Below are 20264 nucleotides of genomic sequence, written 5' to 3' on the forward strand. Positions count from 1 at the left end.
CTCAGGGTAATTATAGAGAACCTATATCTAGATTTGAGAGACATTTGTACAGATTTGGTAATCAGAACTATTGAAACAGGTGGAATCTTCAAGGAATGAAATGTAGAGAAAAGACTGGAGAAACAAAGAGAAAAAGACAGTAAACATTTAAAGTAAGCTTAGTAGGCTTAAAATGTGGAGCTCAAACCAATACGATGAAATATAGCCGATAGATATAGTCTTACATTTAAGTCAAATGAAATCACTTCCACAAATATGAGATAGAAAAGACTTTTTATCAGTGAGGAAAAGTTGGAGTTGATAGAGAAAGAAGTGTTTTAATTGACCGCAAGCTTAGTGTGTGAACCAGAAATATAATGTGGCTTCTAAAAAAAATCATGAAACTTTAGGCTGAGTTAATATAGTCATCATCAAAAGATTATGGAAAATATTTATCCCATAGTACTCTGTGGTGGTTACTTTCCTCAACTCTAAGATGGAGATAGTAACATTATACTATCTGCTTCCCTCAGGTAGAAGAATCAAATGACTTAACGTTTATAAAGCACATTTTATTTTAAAGGTTTAAATTAATATTGGTGATGATTATTTTTGTAATTATAATATGACTAGAATAGAGGAATGACCAAGAATACCCCTAGAATTGGGGTAGTGATAAGAAGCATGTCTATTTTGTGAAGTCCAGTTTCTCTTGGTTAAGAGATACTCAATTTATACTCTGGAGTCATTCGTTTTAATTTACCTTGTTCTTCCATTAACTTAGAGAAAGAAATGTAAATAGATTTGATAGAAGGTACTGTGACCTTACTCTCTTTCCTGATGTTTTCTATCTCTACTGTAATCCAATAGCTGGTCCCCATCTGTTGAGATGTGTGGGGTTTTCAGGGAGGACTAGCACCTCTGGTGTGTGAGGGCTTGCCAAGTCCTTTTATAGGGCTGCTCATCTCCTTGTCTGCCTGTCACTCAGTTCTCACTTATGGCTCCAAGAATCTCATGTGAATAGCCACACCCTCGTAAAAATAATGTTGGTAAAAGGACTATACGAGGTTCAGGGTAACTGATAGATCTCCAGCCCATCAGTGACTTAGGCTCTTCTACCCCAAGCAGTTTATTCCATTGGCTATAAAGGTGGCTGAAGCAGGTGCTGTGGAACTCCTAGAGCTTAGTCAGACACTGAAAACCCCAAGATCAGCCATTGTTCTGACTTGTACTTTGCCACTGGATGTCAGGGACTTTGGAAGAGAGAGTGAAGCCAATGGCTTGTGCAAGTCAGGACGTCATCCTGTAGCATCATTGGTCCTCTTCAGAAAGAAAGGAGCAAACAACACTATAACAGCTGATCCCCATCCCCTCCCCTTACATTGTGAAATGACAGAGGCCAGAGAGCTGAGGATCAAAGGGCAGAGTTCTTATGGGTTGCCTGCTTTTTAAAAATGTGTTGAGTAGGGGCAGATGTTTTATGTATCCTGCCCTGCGGTTAAACACTATGAATCGGGTCAGTAACCAAGAAAATATACTCCTTTCCCACTGTGGACAGAATTAGATGACAGAAGGTAGAGGAAAGAGATTTTACTGGTATAAAATGAGAATTCAAGATAAGAAAAGGAAGTTGGAAGAAGGACTTTAAAAGCCACCCCCAAGGAATTTAGATTAGGGGCAGTTTGTAATTAAAATGATACTTGAAGATAATAATCCAATTTTATATATTGCTTTAAGATTTACAAAGTATTTTCTAACCCTATCATCTGGTGTTCAGTGCAAAGAGGGAAAAAATAAAAAAAAATTAGCTTCTCTTTGTTTAACACAATCAATAGACTACTCCTTTTGTAAGTATTGTGGGAGTTGAAAGATTAAGAGGCAGCTAGTTGTGGTAATGGATAGTGTTACACTTGGATTCAGGAAGTTTTAATCATTTTTCAGTCAAGTCCAGGGCATTGTGATCCCATTTGGATTTTTCTTGGCAAAGATACTGAAATGGTTTACTATTTCTCTATCTCATTTACAGATGAGGAAACTGATGTAAACAGGGTTAAGTGACTTGCACAGGGTTACAAAGATCTCAGTTCAAATCCTACTTTAGACTCTTACTAGCAGTATTTGACTTACTTGCAATTCACTTAATCTCTGCCTCAATTTTCTTATCTATAAATAATAGGAATAATAATAGCTTCTACTTCCCAAGATTATTAAAAGGATAAAATGAGATATTTGTACTTTGTAAACATTATTAAGGCAATACATATAAATGTTAGCTGTTGTTGTTGTTATTATTATTATTATTGATTACAAATTCATTGGCTCAGAAGTTTTACCAGAAGATGTAGGCTTGTTGGCTGTTACCCTAGTCCTGCCAGCTTTCCTTTCCTTTCTCTTTCCATCTTCATATATGTTACAGTTAAAAGAGCGGTTGTCTTAAATTGTAACCGCAAAAATATGGTTCCAAATCAAAAATATAGTGGTCGCCATGGGAAAATTCCCAAATATTAAATATACCCAAGTCAGCTGGGTTTTATAGAGATTTTAATTAATACAAATTAAATAATTAATGAAAGGGAGAGAGAGAGTAAGAGGAAATAATGAGAAAGGGCTCGGCCAGCCTAGGCTTAAGCCTTAAGAGAGAGATGAGTCAGTCTTTAATCCACTCACCACAAGATTTGTCCCAAGCAAGATTCTAGTGTTCAGAAAGACCCTCCAGTTTAGCTCCTCAGCTCCACTAAGTTCAGCCACCAAGCCCTCCAATTCAGCTTTGGCAAGCTACACTTTCAGAGGCCTTTCTGACCTCCTTTTAAAGAGAATTTTCTCTTATGTCACCTTCCCTAAGTTCTCACATCTACCAATCACAGTAGACCTTTTCACAGGACTGATCATTCTTAATTCACACCTGAGTAGACTAAAACTTCATACCTCTTTTGTTAAGCTTGTCCCTTGCAAGTTTGCAGGTTGCCTGACCTTCATAGGTACTTAGCACCTTTTTGTATTAGATCTAAAAATAGACCCAGCTTAAGGTTTTTTAGCTTTACTTTAAGTATGGGTTAAGTACTTTTCATTGTTCAGTAAAGAGTTTACAACTTTATCTTCCCCTAAAGTATGCTTACATATGGGTGGAGTAATGTTAGAGTTCTCACATTCCTGATCAAGTACCTTCACTGTTTAAAATGGGGAATGGTCTTAACCAAGTATTCTAAGGTAGAGTCTGAGAATTTTTAACATTCACAAGTCTGAGAAATTTTAAGATTCACATATATATGACCAAGTTGCTCTGAGGCTCCCCTATCCAGAGATAGCTGATGCCTTTCAGAGTGAAGAGGATTTTTATCTTTAATGAGTGAGATGGGGTAGTAGTAACATGTACCATTGGCCTGGTCTTGTATGCACTCTTTCCCTTTAACTACTCATTTCAACAACTCTCCTTTTTCCTCCAGGGTTTGGAACATAGCCCAAAGCCTTTGATTATTGGCCCAGAGGAAGATTATGATCCAGGTTATTTCAACAATGAGGTAACAGTTGCCAGGTTCTATCCCTTGATCATACCTTTCATTTTCAAACTGCCTTTGAAAACAGGCTGATTTGACTAGCCATACAGAGGAGTGTGGTGCAGGGTGAGAAGTCTAAAGAATCATAGAAGCTATGGGAGCTATAGTGGACTGGGCCAGCCTATGTTGTACCTAAGCTCAACATAGTATTCTTTCTACAGAGTGATACTCTCTTCCAAAACCTAGAGAAACTCAAATACCGACCTGCTCATCTTGGGGTTTTCCTGCGCTATATCTTCTCGCAAGCAGATCCAAACCCTTTGGTAAGTCACTTTATTTTCATCAAGTGCCTAAGTTTACTTCACATGGTATTGGACAACACAGAAAGAGAGAATTATAATGACTTCTCTGCTTTCTGGGAGATGTGGATTATAAATACAATAGACTAGTGTGAGTATGCATATAGAGAGACAACAAAATAAACAATACAGAACTTGACAGTAAAGGATTTTTGATCTATACCTTGAAGAATTAACTGTATAACTTAGAAGATAGAGAAAAGTTCACTGACAAAGCAGGATGGCAGTGAGAAAGCTATTCACTCCTGTCTAAGAAGTATCAGAAAGCTTCTTGGAGGAAATGGAATTGCTAGACTTTTTTAAAGAATAGAAGACAACTAAATGGGCTGAGGTTAAGGTGGGATATTTTAGGTGTTCTGTGGCATTTGGAGATTTGACAGGGATTAAACAGACTGTCTAGTTTTGAGAAGATACATCTCAAAGGTATATAAAGAGTCAGTGTAGAAGGGTGTAAGATAGAAGAGTGAAAACTGAAAGAGAAATTGCTGTTTTCATTATACTCTGCCTACCAGTTATAGAAGGCAGATAGAATTAGATTTAGAATATGCTTTCTGCATTATGGAGTATTTGTTTCCTATCCATCAACACCAGGTCTTGCACTAAACAAACTCCCACTTTCTTTGAGGATTTGATGAAAGTAAATTAGACATTTATTCAGCAAATGATATTGAACATCTACTATGTGTAAGGCATATTAGATTCCCAGTTTGCTGTAACAAGGGAATCACTTTAAAAGACTGATATATATTAATTTAAGGTCGCCAAGGAATCAGCTATGTAATTCCTAAATGAAAAACTCAAGTCAGCCGTCAGCCTTTTTTGGAGTTTAATTACAATAGGAGTAAGAAAGGAATTAGAGATATATATAGAGAGAGAAAGGGGAGAGAAGGGAATAGGGCTTAAATACCCCTTCTGTTTAGGCTGGGCCAAAAGGCCCAAGCCCTTAGATAGCTGGAGCAAAGAAAAGAGACCAGTCCCTATTACTCACGTGTCCAAAATGGAGAAACAGTCTCAGAGGCCCCCACCTTCAGCTTCCTTCAGAGCAAGCCTTCTCAGAGCCCAGGAACCACACCGACCAAAACCTCAACCACCTCCACTCTCCAGATTCATGAAGTTCACGTAATTTGTGCTGTAACTCCTGTATATAGGAAGCAATAGTAATATCTCCCCCTAATAGCGATGTATAAGCCGGGGAGAAAGGCTTAGCCTGTATAGGCGGATGTCCAAAAAGCATCTCAAATGGTGAAATATGTAAGTCTCCTCTAGTCCTGCTTCTAAGATAAAATAGGGCCAAAGGGAGAATTTCAGGCCATTTTAAATGGGTCTCAGTGCATAATTTGCCAATCATAGTCTTAAGTTCTTTATTCATCCTCTCCACTTGGCCTGAGCTCTGGGGGTGATATGGAACATGGAATTTTGGAGTTATCCCCAAGCAAGAATATATTTGATTTAAGACAGAATCGGTAAAATGACTCCCTCTATCGGAGTCAATACGTGCTGGTAGGCCAAAACGAGGAATAATTTCTTTTAAAAGTATCTTTGCAACAAAATCTGCTGTGGCTCGGGTCGTAGGAAATGCTTCCGGCCATCTGGTTAGTTGATCTACAATTACTAGACAAAATTTATAACGTCCAGCCTTTGGCATTGTTATGAAATCTATCTGTAGATGTTGGAGTAGTTAATAATATTTGGAATGGTCCTTCCCATGAAGGTTCGGTTGCTCCAGTTCGCTTGAAATTCTTGATATAAACTTTATCTCCATTGCTTAGAAAGATCTATGATTCGGGGGCAGCTGGATAGCTCAGTGGATTGAGAGCCAAGCCTAGAGAGTGGAGGTCCTAGGTTCAAATCCTACCTCAGACACTTCCCAGCTGTGTGACCCTGGGCAAGTCACTTGACCCTCATTGCCTAGCCCTTACCACTCTTCTGCCTTGCAACCAATACACAATATTGATTCCAAGACAGAAGATAAGGGTTTAAAAAAAAATCTATGATTCCTGGGGGGGGGGGGGTGGGGTGGTATTTCTTTATTCCAAGACAGCTTAAAACCCTATAAATTAGTAAATGGCCTTCATGAATTGTGACTGAAAATAAAATTATCACCTGATGGCTAGCCATGTAGTGATAAACTTTTCCATCTCTGATTTTATTAGTTCCAAAACAATCAGATGCATACTGTTGTGGGCTTATTCTCACAGTCTAGCTTTGAGGATCCTTCCTGGGAACTTGAATTCAGGGGTTTAAAGTGTCACCTAAGTAAAAAACCAGTCCTGTAAAACTTGATTAGATTATTGAAAGACAAATTTTTACTAGAAAGAGTACTTAATAGACAGCATATACATGACTACAAAGAAAAGGAGTGTCAGCTGAAGAATGCCCAAATGCTAAGGAAGATGCCAGACAAAGGATCAATCAAGGGTTGGGAGTTTTAAGGAAAGTTTCTGGGATGATAGAGGAGTTTAAACAGGTTCTACTCCACTAACCCCTTTCTTACCTCTTTTTAGCTCTTCTACTTATGTGCAGAAGTTTACCTGCAGACATATCCCAAAGATTCCCGAGGATTAGGAAAAACTATCTGGGCTATTTTTCTGGAAAAGAATTCGGTAAGATGGGAATGGACAGTTTTGCCACAGCTGTTGGAACCTCCCTTCCTCCACAGCAACCATATGTGATTCCTTTATAATCATAAGAAAACTAAGATCATTAATTCTGCAAATAGCTATTTATGCCTGTACATCCTCTTTTGTTAGGCAGCATCATGATAGCAGAAAAAATTACTTTTTGAATTTTGAAGAGTAAGACATAATTTTGAGTCATAATTCTGGTATTTAGTGACTATGACTTTGGGGAAACATATAAGCTCTGTGAAGCTTCAATATACTCCGGTAAAATGAGAACAGCAATACTTCATAGAATTGCTAAGGGTTAGAAAGGACTTCAGAGGTCATCTAGTCGAACCCATTCCTAAACAAGAATCCCTTCTGTACAACAAGTGGTTAACTAGTCTTTATTTGAAAACTTGTAGTGAAGGACAAATCATTGCCATCCAAGACGGCCCATTCTACTATTGAATAACTTTCTATTTTAACTGTTAGGAGATTTTCCTTATTATTATTGTTCAATTATGTACAACTCTGTGGGGTTTTCTTGGAAAAAATACAGAAGTGGTTTGCCATTTCCTTCCCCAGCACATTTTACTGTTGAGGAAACTGAGGCAAACAGCATTAAGTGACTTGTCCAGGGTCACACAGCTAGTATCTGAGGCCAAATTTGAATTCATGAAGATGAATCTTCCTGATTCCCAAGCTCAGTGTTCTATTTATTATGCCACCTAGCTGCTCTATTTTCCTGCTTTTCCTTATACTAAACCTAGATTTGCCTTCTTGTAACACAGATCTTGGCCATAGTTCTACTGACCAAGGCCAACCAGAACTTCTTTAAACCATTTCCCCATGGCAGTCTTTGAAATCACCTAGATTATCCTGACTTGGTCTTATCTTCTCTTGCTTATTTCCTTCAACTGATTCTCAAAAGGTATAACTTCAAGGTTTTTACCATTCTGGTTGACTTCTTCTAGACTTCTTCTGTTTATGAACATCTTTACTAAATTGTTATTCCAAAGATTTAACAAAATATTTCATATGTAGGCTCACTTAAGTACAGTAGAATTCATGATCACCTCCTTAGTTGTAAAGACTATGCCTGGGATTACATTTTCTTTTTTGGCTACCATACCACAATATGGAGAATTCTCTCTTCTCCCTTCTTCCTCATTTTATACCACTCAAATGTCTTCTGCACTATCTCTTCTTTTACTTCTGTCTCATTTATAGGTGGCTCTTCTCCATGTGAAGGCAAATACTTCTATATGCATAAATGATCCCATTCCATTCCATATGCTATAGCAGATTTCTTCCTCTATTATTTTCACCCTCTCATTTATCTTATCTTCAGTGTCTCTCTGGGTAATGACTGCTTCCCTATTGCCTACAGACACATCTATGTCTTTCCCATCCTTGAAAAACCCTCCCTTGATCTGTCCTCCTATAGTTAGCTAACATCCCATATCTCTCCCTTCTTTTGTGGCTAAACTCTTTCAGAAGGCTATCTATAATCAGTACCTCCACTTATTTCTTCTCACTCTCTTCTTAACTTTCGGTGGTCTGGTTTCTCACTTCATCTTTTAATTGAGACTGCTCCCTTCAGAGTTACCAATGATTTTTTAGTTGCCAAATCTAGTGGCCTTTTCTCAGTCATCATCTTTTTTGACCTTACTTCAGCCCCTGACTCTCAGTCTTGGTTTTTTCCCTTGATTCTCTCTTCTCTCTAAGTTTTTGTGACACATTTCTGTCCTGGTTCTTCTCTTACCTGTCTGACTGCTTTTAAGCCTTCTTTGCTTGCTATTCATCCAGGTTTTGCCTAATAACTGTAGGTGTCCCCTCAGCCTCTGCCTTGGGTCCTCTTCTATATTATTTCACTTGGAGACCTCATCAGCTCCCATGAATTCAATTATCATCTCAATCTAGATAATTCTTAGGTTTATTACATGTGGAAAAAGAAGAAATTGAGTTTCTTTTTCTTTTTTTGAAAATTTTATTTAATTAGTCAATTTAGAACATTGGTTATAAGAATCATATTCTTTCCCTTCCCTCCCCCCACCCCTTCCTGTAGCCGACACACAATTCTCCTGGGTCCTTGATCAGAACCTATTTCCATGTTGTTGATTTTGCACTAGTTGAGTTTATCTTTTTTAAAAATTTCTCAGAAGAAAATAGAAGGAAAACAAAAAAAATCACAAGAAGATAGCTTTGAACACTATAGGTTAAACTTAAGATATAATTAAAAGGAAAAACAAGCTATACTTAAGTCAGATCTATGTGTAATTTTTTTATATAGACTTCATTTTCTGTTTTACAACATGTATGTGCATTTTTATTATGTTATTGAGATTAGAATAGAAATAAAATTTTAAGATTTTATCATTAATATTCATAGTACTTTGTGCAAAGCATTGTGCAAAATACTAATAGAAAATTAAGACAGTTTTAGCCCTGGCATTTTAATTGGTTGACATGCCACAGCAAGGAATGTTCCAGATCATGAAAGATTAAAAGACTAAATAGCATTAGTCAGGCAATAGTTGGACAAATGATAAAGTTTTGATAACCTTGAGAAGTTAATAGTAAGACACATGTTCTCCTACTTGAGTGGATAGTAGTCCAAAGGCTAAAGTGGAGCATCAGCATCCTGTTGACAGTGATTTTTCAGTGTTGAATCAGAACTAGAGAATAGAGCACTGAATGTTGGATAAAGAGAGGAACAGTAGTTTCTTTAAGTGACAGTAGGTGCTGCTCATCTGTTTTCCAGCTGCCTGTTGACTAGTGGAGACAGATGGGGAAGATTCTTGGACTACCCATTGGCAGACTAGGCCAGAAAAGAAGTAATATGTTATGCTGCCATCCCAGACTGTCTCAAATTCCTTATCGGTTTCCTTTTTTCTGCCCAAGGCCTTTAATATATCTTGATGACACCATCATTTCTATTACTGATTCAGTTGATCTTCATCCAAATACTATTTACTATCCATAACTCCTTCCAGTTCCTGGATTCCCTCATAGAAGTCTAAATCTTTTTAATATTATTGTTATTATTAAATACTTAGGGAAACACACAAATATAATATGATTCTGGGGTTAGGGAGCATGCTATATGTATAGTAGATTGTGCCTGTAGAATAAAGAAGTACAACATGAGGAGTCCTTGACAAGAAGATAAAAATTATTAGAATCTCAAGCTTTGGAATCAGATAATCAGACCAGAAATGTCAATCTGCCCTAAATGTAATAAATATATTAAAAAATCAACAAAAGTATAATACAACATAGTGTTAATCTTTGGGGTTTTTTATGTTAATCTATGGTTCAGTTCTTGACCCCCATGATCCAGGCCAACCTGAACATGAGGAAGAATCCCTTATACAACCCTTAGCTTGTATTTTAGGATCTCGAGTGGCAGAGAATTAACTGCCTGCTGAAATGACCTGTTCTGCTTTTGGATAACCATAATTGTTTTAAAGTTCTTTGTTATATCAAACTGAAATCTTCATCTCTGAAACTTCCACCTATTGCTTCTAGTTGTACTATTTGGAACCAAGCAGAACAAGTCTAATCATCCTTTCACATGACAGTCCTTTAAATACTTAAAGATGGCTATTATGTTCCCATGTTCTCTCTTCTAAGCTATATATATCAATCCTTATATATTATAGTCTCAGTTTCCCTCATGGTTTTAATATATTCTTGGATTCCTCCAGCTTATCAATGTACTGAACATGGCCTCCAGAACTGAACACAATTCTGCTGTCGTTTGACTAGTGCAGAGTATGTAGCAAGGCTAACACCTTTTTAGTTCTATTTACTGTGCTTCTATTCACACAGCCTAAGTTTGCATTAGTTTCATTGGCTTCATGTGATTTATTGACTCATTTTTAAAAATAGTTTTTTTTTTCATTCAGGAAAATCTGCTTTCTCTCTCCCTATTGCCTTTCAAGCTCCCAACCCCACAGAGAGTGAAAGAAGCAAAACTCCTAACACAAAAATGTCTAATCAAGAAAAACAAATTTCTGCATTCACTATATCCAAAAGTGCTATATACATACATGTCTCATTCCGCATGTTTCCTCTTAATTGTGATATAGACAGCGTGTTTCTTCATTAGTTTTATGAAGTTGTGATTTATCATTATAGTGATCAGAATTTCTAAGTCTTTCAAATTATTTGTCTTTACAATATTGTTGTTGTATATAAAATTTATTTCTGATTCTGTTCACTTCACTCTACATCAGTTTATATGTCTTCCCAGATTTCTATGAAACTATCCTATTCATCATTTCTAATAACACAACAGTATTATATGACATAAATATACCATTACTTTTTCAACTTTTCTCCAATTGATGGACATATCCTGAGATTCAAATTTTTTCCACCTCAGAACTAGAACTATTTTTGTGTATCTATAAGTTTGTTTTGCTTAGAATTAATCCTTCCCTTCCTCTGTCTTCTCTCTTAATTTACTCTTTGCCTCTTATTTCCCTCTTGAGCAAAATGTGTTTTTGTACCGAATTGTTGGGTATTCTTACCTCCCATTGATTAGTTCTGATTAGAAGTTTTTATGTGTCAGCTGCTCCCCTCCTGTTTTGTACACATGTCTACTTGTACACCCTGGTTATGTGAGATAATTTCCCCATACCTTCTTTTCCTTTCCTTCCTCCCTTATCCTCCTGAATATATTCTTCCCCTCTCTTAAGATCAAGACATAACAGAACCATTCCCAAGCCTTGTCTAATTAGATTTTCTTTATGACCCCTGATGATGATAGAGTTCATATATGTATCATCTTCCCATAATAGGATATAAACAGTTTTTCCTTTAGTTCCTTATTCTTGTTTACATTTACATTTTTATGTTTCCCTTAACCTTCCATTTGCCTTTCAGTTTCTGTACAGCTCTGATCTTTTCTTCTGGAATGCTTTGAAGCCCTCTATTACATTAAAGATCCTCTTTTCCCCCCATATGATTATTCTCAGTTTTTCTGAGTAAGTTATTTTTGATTGTATGTCTATGTCTTTTGCCCTCTGTAATATATATTCCAGGCTTTTTTCTCCATTGTAATGATAGCTTCTAAATCATGAGTGTTCTTGACTGTCAATTCTTGCTTTCTGGCTGCCTGCAAATATTTTCTTTGACTTGAAATCTTTGGATTTTGCTATGATATTCTAGAATGTTTTCATTTTGGTTGTTCTTTCTAGGGGGTATCCAGTGGATTCTTTCTGCCTTCTATTCTGCCCTCTAGTTCTAAGAGATATAGGCATTTTTACCATATGCTTTTAAAATATATATATATGTATATATATAATATTTAGGCTTCTTTTTTGATCCTGGTGTTTGGATAGTCTAATCAATGGTTCTTAATCTTTTTTTAATAGTTTTTCTATTTCTTTTGTTTCTTCATTTTTGCTATGAGATACTTTGCATTTTATTTTATTTTTTCAGTCTTTTGACTTAGTCTCATTGGTTTTGTTTGGTCCATTCCAATTTTTAGGAAGTTTTGTTTCTTTGACAACCTTGTGCCAAGCTGTTAATCCCTTTTCCAATAATTTCTCATATTGCTCTTATTTCTTGTTTTTACTATGAGATGTGTTGCATTTTATTATTTTATTTTTTCAGTGTTTTGACTTTGTCTCATGTAGTCATTGGCTTTGTTTGGTCTATTCTAATTTTTAGGAAGTTTTGTTTCTTCGACAAGGTTTCATACCACTTATACCAAGCTGTTAATTCCTTTTCCAATAATTTCTTCTGTGGCTCTTATTTCTTTTACATTTTTTTCCTTGAGTACTATCATTTCATTGATAAAAACATTAACTCTAAAAATTTTGCTTCATTTCTTCCAAAATTTCTCATTGAGTCTATATCCAAGCTGTATTCTTCTCTCAGGCAATGTTTGTAAATGGTTTAGAGTCATTCTTCTGGTTCTGCTTTGATCTTCTCTGCCACCTACTAGCTCTTTACAGTGGAATCTTTTTTGTTTGCTCATTTTTCCACTCTATTTCCTGACTTTGCATTTGATATGAAGGCCAGGCTCTGCACACACTACAGGAGGGAAGGGCTGGGCTAGTCCTGTTGTTATTTTCTTGGATTATTTAATGTTATCTTTCTACAGATTCTCAAGGATAGCTGAGGCTGAAGACCTGCATGTTTTCAGTGCTCTCCAAATGCTCTGACTCAGAGTAGAGGCTGATTTCCTGGTCTGGTATTTGCATGTTCTGATCTGGGTTTGTGTCTGAGCAATAGTAGGGTACTTATAGTCTTAATGTTTATAAACCAGCTGGGGAGCTCTACTGGTTCAGAGTAATAGAACTGCAAGCTCCACTTTGGACTGGGAGTCTTGTATTCCTCTGAAGCCATCATCCTGGGATAGAAATTAGAAATTAGAAAATCCCCTCTGCTTCTGGGATTACCATCACACTGCTGCTGCTTGCCTCTGAATTTGCACTGTGCCATCTCTAGGGGCACAGCCTTAGACTTGTTTTTACTTCCTACACACAAATGCCACCCCTGGGCAGAGGTATCTTTATTCTATCTTGTATCCATGGCTTGCTTAGAACTGGGTAGATGGTAACATGACCGCTAGTTGGCACCTATTGCCCTATTCTCCACAAGTTGTTGGTGGCTCTTTATGTGTTCTAGGGTCTTGTTATGTTGTATAACCTTTCCCTTGGTACTCCGCTTAGGGTGCTCCTGGCCAGATCCTCTCCCCTGGGCTCAGCAGATCTTCTGCCTTTTCCCCTGTGCTGACCTGGACTGGAACAATTACTCATGACTTTTTTTCTTCTTTAACTGTGATTCTCTCTGGTGCATTCTCTAGATCTATTTGTAGGTTTTGCAAGGTGGGAAAGCATACTATTCTTTTTCCTACCACTTCTCCATCTTGGTTCCATCTCTGTAGATTGAATATAGAATTTGTAATTCACCAGAACTCCGTAGGTCATTTTCCATATGCACCAGATAAGTCTCTTCAGATAGTTCACTTTTTTCTTCATCAAAATCATTTGTTTTTGCCATCAGAATTTAATGAGAACATCTCATTCCTGTGGAATAACTTCCCTATGTAGGATCTTCTTCTCTATTCTTTTAAGTCAGTCCCATTATTTTATCTGGAGTAATGTCAAATAATGTCTAACTTTTCCTTGAAAAATATGAGACAGGATGATCATTTCTTCTTGTTTCTCTTCCTTTTTACTATCGCAAATAGTTTCTCCTTAAATTCCTTGATGTTACTTATATTGCCTTTCTGCTAAAATCAAAATAGGTGACAAAGTAATATTTATGTTCCCTGATATGAGAGAGAGAGAGAGAGAGAGAGAGAGAGAGAGAGAGAGAGAGAGAGAGAGAGAGAGAGAGAGAGATCTGGGCTTGAGCCTTGGCTCCATTACTCACTAGCTCCATGACCATGATCTAATAACTCCAAGCCTTAGTTGACAACCATAGTGGCAGGCTTGCTCTTCTCTGTATGTGACATTCCACTTTCTGCCCTTTGCCTTTGCATACACTTTACTTTTTTTAGTTCTACTTTTCCCTAAGTTTGTGTCAAACAGGAAATCATAATACTTCTGCCTACCTGATAGTCTTGTTGTAAAGATCAAATAAGATAATATATATGAAGCATTTTGGAAACTATAAAACATCCCCCTCCATCTCCCCCCCTCCCCCCACGTTAAGATATTCTTGTTGTTATAGCAAGGTAGAGATTGAAGCAAAGGATTGAGATATAATTTAATTACATAAATTTAAAAGGAAACATTTAAAAGTTCTTTTAGGTCTTTTAGGCTATATGGATATATCTATATCTATCTATATCTATATATATATATCTTACTTCCTCTTATTTTTCAGCCCCTAAGAGTGAAGATCCCTGAAGCATTGCAGGCTGAAATTGGTAAGTCATGTAGCTTTATACTTCCTACTCCTTCCCTCTGACCTGTTTGGGATGAGCCTTAGCCTGGTCTCTGTGGAGAAATGTAACATTTAGATGAGATACAGTCCCTGTCCTCAGGAAGTTTATAATTTAATGGAAACATGAGACCACTCATGAAAGTAATATTGGGAGTGGAGGATGTTACTCTCTTCCTTTAAATTTAACAAGCATTTTTTAAGTGCCAGGCCTCAGAGATAGAAAGAAAATAAAAAGTCTCTGCACTCTATGCGATCACATTCTGCCAGGGGAAACGAACATGTAAACAGAAAGAAAAAATTAGGTTTAAAGATTTGACCTATGATTTCATTTAAGAAGTTCCCTCTATTCTTAGCTGTATGATCCTATGTAAGTCTCATTGCCTGGCCCTTACCACGCTTCTTCTGCCTTGGAAATGATAAAATGATACTTAGTATTAATTCCAAGATAGAAGGCAAAGGTTTAAAAAAAAAAAGTTCGTTCTGGCAGTGCAGGCTGATAGCTCTCCAGCATTTTTAGTCTTAGAGAGTTGCCTCCATTCTGGGGAAGTGACATGAGTTGCCCAGGGTCATACATCCAGGATGTGTCCAAGATAGGGCTTGAATCCATGTCTTTCTGGCTTCAAGGCTAGCTATATCTACTATGCAACACTGCTTTTTGGATAATGCAATAAAATTAATACAAAATAGTTCAGAGAGATGAGACAAACACTAAGAGAGGGTTCTGGAGGGATGGGGTGCTTGATCAGAGCCTTGAAGTAAGGTAGGTAGGGACTGGAACAAAGGAGTCAAAGGACAGCATATGCTGAGATAGACAGCTAGACTTTGGATGTTGTGGGGAGAGAGAGAGAGAGAGAGAGAGAGAGAGAGAGAGAGAGAGAGAGATATCAAGGATGTGAGGTGTTGATCTGTACAAGGAATGATAGGAAGGCTTGGCTAGATTATTCTGTGCATGAAAGAAAATTATGCACAGTAAGTCTAGAAAGATAGACTGGGGCCTTGCTTTGAGGGGCTTTAAATGCCAAATAGCTTTTATAGTATCATAGAGACATTAGGGAGCCATGAACAGTTTTTGAGTAGGAGAATAATGTAATCAGACTTACGCTTTAGGAATACCAATTTGGTATGTCTGGACTTTGGGAATATCTACTGCTATGAAAGATGAACCAGTAAAGGGAAGGATTGTCAGGAGTGGTGACCAGTTAGGAAGCTGCCAGTCAAACCTAGTGGCTACAAGACCCAGAGCTAGAATTGTGGGTCTGTGAGCAGAAAGAGGAGTATCACTGTGAGGGAAGGAAGGGTATGTGGCATGGAGGGCTGCAAGAGGGAGGAGGCTTTTGATCCTAGTTTTGCTGCTAATTTACTGTGTCACTTTGGGCAAGATGCTTCTCTCTGGATTGAGTTTCCTTATCTGCTGGGAGACAGTGCAACATAAGAATGCTCACCGCACGTGCCATCCAAAGGTCTGTGTTTGGGCTTGGCTCTTGTACTTCCTAGGTATGTGATACTGAAACAGTCATTAGCTCTCAAAGAGTTGGTTTTCTCATTTATAAGATTACTTAACTCACAAGAGTGAAGAAAACATTTTGTAAAGACTTAAAGTACTTTGTAAATATGAGCTATTTTTATTTTTTCAAAAATGTAGGTGTTGGACTTAATTTCCAAAACTATAAAACAAGCTACAAGTTGATAGTGAGAGAAAATAAAGTCAGGCAAAGTCACTGAAGAAGGATGTCTGGGAGATTAGTTTTGAGTTAGAATTAGTAAAGGAAGGAGAAAGATATTCTGCATTATGGACAGGGACTACTACTCTGGGCAGGCTGTTAGTAGGTATAAAGAGTAAGTTTGCAGCAATGAAGTAAAGAGTAATGAGAATGTTATGAGGAGTTAGTGGCATCTTGTCAGGGACATAGTAAAGGTTTGTGCTTCAGATGCTGTAGAATTTATAGGATCTAGTTTGTTATACAACTTTCATTGTTTAGTTATTTTTCAGGTATGTCCAACTCTGTGACCCCATTTAGGGTTTTCTTGACAAGGATACTGGGGTCGTTTGGCATTTCATTTTATAGGCGAGGAAACTGAGGCAAACAGGGTTAATGGCTTGCCAGGGTCACACAGCTAGGAAGTGTCTGAGGTCAGGTTTGAACTCAGATCTTCCTGACTGGGCTGGGGAGGCTCTCTCCACTGCGCCACCTAGTTGCCCAAGGGTCTAGATGGTCAGAGAATAAGTATTTGTGTTCCTGCAATGTGCAGCATTATGCTAAGCTCTGAGGATACAAAGGAAGACAAAAGATAGTCCCTTGTCTCCAGGAGCTCACAATCAAATGGGGCAGACAGCATGCAACAGCTATGTCAAAATAAGATATGTCCAAGAAAAATCCAAGATAATCTGAGGGAGAAGGAACTGGCATTAAAGAGGAATGGAAAGTATCTTGTAGAAGGCAGCATTTGAGTTGAGACCTGAAGAAAAGCAAAGAAGTTGAGATGAGGTGGGGAGAGAATTTTAGGTATAAGCCACAGGTGGGGAAAATACACAGTCGGAAGGTTGGAATGTCTTATGCAAAGAACCATATGGAAACCAGTGTCACTACATCACAGAGTATGCAGAAGAGAAGAAAGTGTGTTAGGCCTGAAAAGGTAAGAAAAGGTCCAGTCATAAAGGGCTTTCAAAGCCAAACAAATGATTTTATACCAGATCTTGAAAGTGAGAGGGAGCGACTAGAATTTTTTAAATGGACATGTGATGTGTTCTGATCAGGTTTCAAAGATCGTTTTGACAACTGAATGATGGATGAGTAGTGTAGAGAGATTTGAGGCTGAGAGACCAACTAGAAGTATATTTCAGTAGCCCTGATCTGAGATAATCATGGTCTGCACCAGAATGATGGCAGTGTCAAGGAGAAAAGAGGTAGATGCAAGAGATGTTATCGTGAAGTAAAATCAGGTCATGGCAACAGATTGGCTATGGGAGGAAGGTATGAGTTGAGGCCTACATCTGGGTTGTGAGCCTGGATGCCTGGAAGGATGATGTCCTACAATCATAGATATGTTTGGAAGGTTGCAGGGAGGAGGGAGGATTGAGTACAATTTGGGGCATATGGAATTTGAGGTATCTACAGGACTTCCATCTCATGTCCATTTGGCAGTTGGATATCAGAGAGTGGAGGTCAGTAGAGAGGCTAGGGCTGGATAAATAGACCTGGATTGAGATGAATTCTTAAATTCATTGATGAGGTCTTCAAGTGAAAGAATATATATAGAGAGAAGACAAGCAGGCCCATGGTAGAGCCTGGGGGGACCCCTATAATTATCAGGCAATACCTTGCTGAGCAGTCAGACAGGTAGAAGAACTAGAATAGAAACCGATAAAGTGGAGAGTATTGAGGGAGAAGAACAAGACTGACCCAGAGTCAGGGACTGCAGAGAGGTCAAAAAGGATGAAGATTGAGAAAAGGCCATTGGATGTGACAACTAAGAAATCAGTGGTAACTGAAGGGAGCAGTCAAAATTGAATGATGAGGTGAGAAGCCAGACTACAGAGAGTTAAGAAGAGAGTAAGAAGAAATAAGTGGAGGTACTGATTTTAGATAGCCATAAAATAGAAGAGAGAGATATGGGATGTTAGCTAACTACGGGAGGACAGATCAAGGGAGGGTTTTTCAAGGATGGGGGGAAGACATGGATGTAGCTAGGCAGTAGGCAAGCAGCCATTAACCAAGAAGAGACTGAAAATAAGATAAATGAGAAGTGGAAATAATAGAGGAAGAAATCTGCTGGAGAATATGGAATGGAATGAGATAATTTATGCATGTAGAAGGACCACCTCTACATATGAGACAGAAGTGAAAGAAGAAATAGTGCAAAAGACATTTAAGTGATATAAAATGTGAAAGAAGGGAGAAGAGAGAATTCTTAGCAAATAGCCTCAAAAAATTTTTTGATGGCTTAGGCTAGTTGTCAGTGGGAGCTAAGCCATGCAGGTAGGGAAATATAGCATTTGGCTTCTGGTGAGAGGATTTAGGCACTCCTCTCAGTAGAAAGTTGATTTTCCAGAAAAACTCCCCATTCTTGTCTTTAGGACATGGATACACAAGCCCTATTTTTTTTTTTTAACTTGGAATGACCTGGCATGTCCAAGCTGCAATTTACCCTGGGTAAGGAAAGATGGGAAGTAGCAGGAAAATCCACAGTTTGAGGTCTCGAAGAGTCATTAATGTTTTTGTTGTCTACTGTGTCCTCTCACTGGCAGATTTGCACCTTCGGAATAATGAAGATATACGTAGTGCATTGTCTGAGGCTCAAGAAGCAATTAAGCCAGAGATCCAGGAACAGATCCAAGACTACAGGTGCCTTTCCTTCCTTCAGGGCCAGGAAGGGGTAGAGTTTTGTTTGTCAGGGTCAAATACTGGCCAGCAGCAGTCCAGTAGAGGAAGAGTGATCCAGAGAGGCTACTGAGTTTTCTCAGCCTCCCTTTGACCTTCCCTACAGATTTGCCTAAATGATTTTTGTTTTTCACTTTCTTCATTTTTCATATTTCCCTGACAATCTCTGTTTCTCATTGTTACTGATTTTTTATCTCTTTGGGACTCTGTTGATATATGTACATGTCTTTGTCTCTCTTCCTCTCCCTCTAACATTGTATGTCTCTCTGGTAGAACAAAGCGAACCATGGGCCTGGGCAGTCTCTATGGAGAGAATGACCTTCTGGATTTGGATGGGGACCCCCAGCGGGAACGACAAGTTGCAGAGAAACAGTTGGCTGCTCTGGGAGATATCTTGTGAGTGACTGGACCCTCATATCAGAAAGCTTATTAGCTGGGTAATACCTGGGTCCTTTCCTAGCCCCCTCCCTACCAACTTTTTTAGCCTTCTTTTTAGATTCAGCTCTTCCCTTTTAAAGATGGAGAAACAAGTCCCTCCTTCTGTTCTTCCAAGAGGACAGGATTTTTAAAGGATTCATGAAATATAGAGCTTGTAAAGTTTTACAACAGCTTTTTGGTTGTAGTTGCAAATTGTAGGCTTCAATGGAAGAAGTAAGCCTTCTATTTTTTCCTCCCTATAAAGGTTCTTCCTTTATCTCCACCATTCTTAGCCTTTTGAGAAGGGACACAGAATGATCCCATAAATACCATGTTAGTAATGTATGGTAAATTTAATGGTAATAAACCAAGGACAAGCTATGAATGAGATTTCCTTCCTAGGAGTAATGACTTCCTCTATTTCTTCTCCACCCCACCCTCACCTTCTCCCCTAGCATTTGTTTCAGAAAACAGATAAACCTGTCTTAAGAGAAATTGGACCATTTTTACTAATCATGACCAGAGAACTAGACTAAGCTTATTAAGTAGTTTCCGGAACAGCTGCTTCTAACTGTATCTGTCCAGCTCCATTTCCCAAGGCGATATAGACTCCTGTGATAGACTCTGAACCTCAGAGTCCTCTGTGGATAGAGATAAGTTCTTATCCTGGACTAAACTCTGCCATTAGCTAACTCTAACCTTGAGCAAGTCACTCTGAACCTTAGTTTCCCCACTTGTGAAATGAATGGGTTGGAGTAAATGCTTTCTAAGGACCTTTCTAGCCCCCAAATCCTGTGGAACCTCACTGTGTGAACTTTAGCAAAGAATTTTGCCTCATTACCCTAGTGCCTTCTACTTATGTAAAAAAAATCTTAACAGTTCATGTTTGTGAAAATCCATTGAGATCACAAGTATAATAGAACTAAGAGGAAACAAATTAAGCCACCCATTTATGATAATGGGACTTTGGCTTTTGCCAATTTAAACAGCTTTTTCTGAATCAGCCCTGAAGATTTCTTCTGTCTCTTTTTGCCTCAGTTTCAGCCCAGTTCTCTTTTTTTGGTCCTTAGCTAAAATGGCAAAGAGCATTTTCTTCCCTAATAATTCTTTAGTAGTTTAGAC

General features: G+C 38.1%; 1 protein-coding gene across 20 annotated transcripts in view; it reads left to right on the top strand.

The window, feature by feature from the left end:
- Positions 1–20264, top strand: part of ARHGEF11 (Rho guanine nucleotide exchange factor 11) — a 166148-nt gene that overhangs the window by 114493 nt on the left and 31391 nt on the right. For all 20 annotated transcript variants that reach the window (XM_056816225.1, XM_056816219.1, XM_056816229.1 and 17 more), the window contains 6 exons: positions 3423–3497; positions 3695–3796; positions 6337–6435; positions 14287–14329; positions 18593–18689; positions 18999–19121. In XM_056816225.1, the coding sequence (XP_056672203.1) occupies positions 3423–3497; positions 3695–3796; positions 6337–6435; positions 14287–14329; positions 18593–18689; positions 18999–19121 (539 nt within the window). The remainder of the gene's footprint in view (positions 1–3422; positions 3498–3694; positions 3797–6336; positions 6436–14286; positions 14330–18592; positions 18690–18998; positions 19122–20264) is intronic.

The sequence above is a fragment of the Monodelphis domestica genome, chromosome 2 (genome assembly GCF_027887165.1).
Source record: "Monodelphis domestica isolate mMonDom1 chromosome 2, mMonDom1.pri, whole genome shotgun sequence".
In the NCBI taxonomy this organism is placed as follows: domain Eukaryota; kingdom Metazoa; phylum Chordata; class Mammalia; order Didelphimorphia; family Didelphidae; genus Monodelphis; species Monodelphis domestica.